General features: G+C 58.4%; 1 protein-coding gene across 1 annotated transcript; it reads right to left on the bottom strand.

The window, feature by feature from the left end:
- Positions 1-1,046: 1,046 nt before the first annotated feature.
- On the bottom strand, positions 1,047-1,956 carry LOC120764628 (olfactory receptor 14A16-like). The gene has a single exon (XM_040088629.2). It carries the CDS (start codon positions 1,809-1,811, stop codon positions 1,047-1,049), a length of 765 nt encoding a protein of 254 aa, XP_039944563.1. The 5' UTR covers positions 1,812-1,956.
- Between the last annotated feature and the right edge of the window lie 2,700 nt (positions 1,957-4,656).

Here is a 4,656-nt window from a genome sequence, read left to right as displayed (position 1 = left end):
GCCCAGGGGACACAAGGGGGTGTCAGGGCACTGGATGGACTTGATGATCCCCAAGGTCTTTTCCAACCTTGCTGATTCTGTGATTCTCTGAAAGCACCCTTGGAGCAGTTGCAGGATGAGCCCTGGGCCTCCTCTTCAGAGTGTCCAGCAGCCCAGGTCCCTCAGCTTCTCCTCACAGCCCCAAAGCCCATCCTGTCAGTCCTGCAGAGCCTCTGCAGCCCCTCCTCATTGCCCAGAACAGGGAGCCCCACAGCCAGACACAGCAGCCCAGATGTGCCCCCCTGGCCTGTGGTGCCTCTGGCAAGGGAACAGCCCGAGGCACTGCAGGAGCCTGCAGACAATTCCTGCAGCACTTGGAGGATGATCCTGCTCCCCAAGGGACGTTCCCATGGTGTGATGCTGTTTGCCCCCACCCTGCCCACGGCCACCCTGGGACTGCTCACGGGGCTTTTCTCTGCTGAGCATTGGCCTGGGCGTGTTCTGGAGAGAGCCTGGGCAAGGAGCCTGGAGCCCCCAGGCCCTGGCCTGAGGCGTCAGCGCTGCCCCAGCAGTGCCCATGGCCTGTCCCTGCTGCAGCCCCGGCACTGCCACCCCCAGCACTGTGCCCGGCCCCGAGAGCACTCAGGCCCTACAGCAACACCAGGGCCAGGAGGGCAGCGGGGCAGGGCCACGGGAGCAGCACTGGCAACACCAAGTGCTGCTGCTGCTGGGCACAGCTGCTGTGCCAGCACTGATCTGCCCCCAGCTCTGCACACAGACATTGCTGCTGCAGCTCCAGAGAAAGGAACAAATAGGGGATCTCTGGACAAAACTCTGATGGGAGATCCTTTATAGTTCATTTATAGCTACTGAGAGCACAGCTCCTTATTGATACGGGTTGGGGCCACAGCAAAGGTGGAGAGAAACAAAATGGAACAAACCATGATCCTTCTTTGTAGACAATATTAAAAAAGTAAAACAAAGAAAAAGAATGTCCCAAATGAGACGAACAAGACGTATCAAAAATTACTTTTATTCTACAGGATTTGCAGAAACTGGCCAGCAGTTCAATGTTTCTGTAATTGTCCAGTGATCAGTGTCCACACTGCAGCCTTGAGCTCCTGGTTCCTCAGGCTATAGATGAGGGGGTTCAGGGCTGGAGGCACCACCGAGTACAGAACTGACAGTGCCAGATCCAGGGATGGGGAGGAGATGGAGGGGGGCTTCAGGTAGGCAACTGTGCCAGTGCTGACGAACAGGGAGACAACGGCCAGGTGAGGGAGGCAGGTGGAAAAGGCTTTGTGCCGTCCCTGCTCAGAGGGGAGCCTCAGCACAGTACTGAAGATCTGCACATACGAGAAAACAATGAACACAAAACAACCAAATACCAAAGAGGCACTAATGAATAAGAGCCCGAGCTCCCTGAGGTAGGATTTCGAGCAGGAGAGCTTGAGGATCTGTGGCACTTCACAGAAGAACTGACCCAGGGCATTGCCCTGGCACAGGGGTAGGGAAAATGTATTGGCTGTGAGCAGCAGAGCATTGAGAAAGCCACTGGCCCAGGCAGCTGCTGCCATGTGGGCACAAGCTCTGCTGCCCAGGAGGGTCCCGTAGTGCAGGGGTTTGCAGATGGACACGTAGCGGTCGTAGCACATGACAGTGAGCAGGGCAAGCTCTGACCCAAGGAAGAAGACAAGCATAAATAGCTGTGCAGCACAACCTGTGTAGGAGATGGTCCTGGTGTCCCAGAAGGAATTGTGCATGGCTTTAGGGACAGTGGTGCAGATGGAGCCCAGGTCGGTGAGGGCCAGGTTGAGCAGGAAGAAGAACATGGGCGTGTGCAGGAGGTGGCCGCAGGCTACGGCACTGATGATGAGGCCGTTGGCCAGGAGGGCAGCCAGGGAGATGCCCAGGAAGAGGCAGAAGTGCAGGAGCTGCAGCTGCCGCGTGTCTGCCAATGGCAGCAGGAGGAAGTGGCTGATGGAGCTGCTGTTGGACATTTGCTATTTCTGGCTGCTTAAGCCTGTAGGAGGAAAGATAGTGAAGTTTGAGGGGAGATTTCTCATAGAAGAGTCAAAACCCTTTCTCACAGACCATGCCCTGCCAATAAATACCACCCCTTTGTCTATGTCTTACAGAACTTCCTTCATCTTGGTTGCTGGAGATTGCTTCTGGCCAATATTCAATAAGGAGCCAGACCTCAAGCAGCAGGACACCTGGGAGTCAGCCCTGACCCCCAGTCAGTGCAGGGGAACAGTGAGGGCAGTGGCCAGTCCTGGTGGTTGAACTTGGACAAAGAATCTCCTCCTAAGGCACAGGAGCTGCCAGGGTGAAGGGATGGGCATTGGAGGAGGCAGAACAAGAGATTCTGCTGCACCTGGGGAGAACAGAGAGTCCAGTGAGGCAGGAGGATTGCAGGAGGCTTAGTGCAGACTGAGGGGAGCTGCTCTGTCCCTGTGACCTCTTCCCAGCTGCCCTGGACTTGCACCTTTCTGAGCTCCACTCCTATATCACCTGGGAAAGCCAGGAGACACTGCTGAGAGCAGAGGGATCCCTGGCACACAAAGTGGCTCCTGCCTTTCCCAAACTCAGGGAGAGTCGGCTCATTCCCAGCCTGCCCTGCCCAGAGCTTCCCAGGGCAGAGGGAGCTGGGACACCCCAGTGCTGTGCTCAGCCTGCACAGGAGGAGCCCAAGGGCTGGGCCTGAGCCTGCAGCTGGAACTGCCATTCCCAGAGAGCCCGTCAGCAATGCCAGGAGCACCTGGGCAAGGCAAGGAGAGAGAGAGCCAGGCCCTGAGGAAAAGCCTTTCCCTGCCCAGCCCTGCACAGCCCCTGCCAGGCAGCAGCAGTGCAGGACAGTGGCCCTCAGGCCCTGGTCAGCAGGGAATGGGCACATGGCAGGAGAGATGCCCTTCATCTCTGGGGCTGCTCTGCCGGCCCAGGAGGGGACTGAGGGCCCCGAGCCCCCGGGCTGAGGGCTGTGCTGGCTGCGAGGGGACACAAGAGCTGTGCTGCTCAGGGCAGTGTGCGCCCTGCAGGGCAGGGCCGGCAGGTGCCACATCTCCCCTGCAGCAGGGCTTCCCTCAGCACTGCCTCCCTCCCTCCCTGCCCACGCCTCTGCTGCTGGAGCTGTCCCAGCTCGAGCTGTTCCTGTGGCCCCGGGCTCCTTCCCTGCCAGTGCTGCCAGAGCCCAGCCCAGCCCCTGGGGGCTCAGCTCTGCCCTGCACACCCCTCCCAGCACAGGGCACTGCCCAGGGGCAGCTTCCTGGCAGCAAGACCTTAAGGGCAGCTCAGGTAAACAGAGATGCTGCAAGCCAAGGTGCTGCTGGTGCAGTCTGTAGGCAGAGGAGGGTGAGGAGGCACTTTCTGAGGGAGCTCTGAGGCAGATCTGCTGATCCCCAGGGTGACAGTGCAGGAGTCTCAGTGACACAGACAACCCTGACAGCCCCTTTCCCTTTCCTTTATGAGAAAGCCGAGAGCAGCCCTGGCCATGCAGCACCATCTCCACAGCAGGAGGAATCTGCCCTGGTGGGGGTCGCTCCTTCCACATCCCACAGTTCCCCAGAGCCCATGGGAGCTCCCAGGCAGGCTGAGAGCTGCCCCTGGCAGGTGGCAGATCCCCTGGCCTGGCCAAGAGCCCTCAGAGCTGCGGGAGCTGCTCTGCACGACAGCCCTGGGCACCCCTGGCTGCAGCCCCAGCTTCAGCCCCTGCAGCCGTCCCTGGCAGCAGGAGCCGTCCTGCCCTGTCCCTCTGACGGTGCCCAGGGCAGCCCCGCTCTGGAGCACATCCTCCCCCAAAGCAGAAAGGGCAGCAGAGCCATCCTTACAGTCATGTCAGTCCTGTCCTGGGTCAGCTTGAGGAGATCCCTGCAGCCAGAGACTTACTGTGTCAGCAGTGGTGAAGATTTCTCCATGAAGAAGCTCAGAATTTTCAAAAGGTGTGAAGATTTCTCCGTGAATAATCTCAGAATTGTTCTTACAGTTGATTTAAGCCTCTGTCTGATTCAATCCTCTCATGTACCTGCAGGCAGTGCCCTCATCCCTGCTGGGCTGGGAGAGGAGCTGCTCCTCAGGAGAAATGTCTTTTTGAAGCTCTTCTTGCTTGCCAGGAGCTGCCTCTGTGCCAGGAGCCCAGCCCAGCTCAGCGGCACAGACACAGCACAAGGACTTTAATGGGTCTCTTGGGGCTTTGGTGTTGTTTACAGTTGTGTCATACCTGGAGAGTGTTTAAAAAACTTTTCAATAACTCAGAGTTTGAACTCCAAAGTTTCTTGAAGTTTTAATGTGTCCCACTGAGGGACATGACTGAGAAAGTGTCCCCAGGTTCCAGTTGGAGCAGAACACTGCAGGCAGTGATGACAGGTGGGGACAAACAAGGCAAAGGTGTCTCTGATGCTGAGCAAACCTGCATGTGTTTCAGGAATGCAAAGGGCCAAGGCCTGAGCCCCAGCCCCTGCCAAGGCAGATCCTGTCCCTCCCTCAGTGCTCAGGGCTCTTCCCGGGACACTGGGATGTGGGGATGTGCAATGCCAAGGGCAGCACCATGGGGCGGCCCCTGCCAGGCTGCTGAGCAGGGACAAGGAGGCAATGAGGCCCCAGGCCTGCCAGGGTCACTTGTCTCCTGCTCATGGCTCAGGCCCAGGGCCAGCAGCCATGGCCCAAGTGCTGCAGGAGTTG

The sequence above is a fragment of the Hirundo rustica genome, chromosome 33 (genome assembly GCF_015227805.2).
Source record: "Hirundo rustica isolate bHirRus1 chromosome 33, bHirRus1.pri.v3, whole genome shotgun sequence".
NCBI lineage: Eukaryota > Metazoa > Chordata > Aves > Passeriformes > Hirundinidae > Hirundo > Hirundo rustica.
The sequence above is the reverse complement of the archived record's forward strand: the minus strand, read 5'-3'. Positions and strand labels throughout refer to the sequence as shown.

What these genes read in the sequence shown, in the direction of transcription:
- LOC120764628 (XM_040088629.2), bottom strand. Translation starts at nt 1,811, where the DNA reads ATGTTCTTCTTCCTGCTCAACCTGGCCCTCACCGACCTGGGCTCCATC.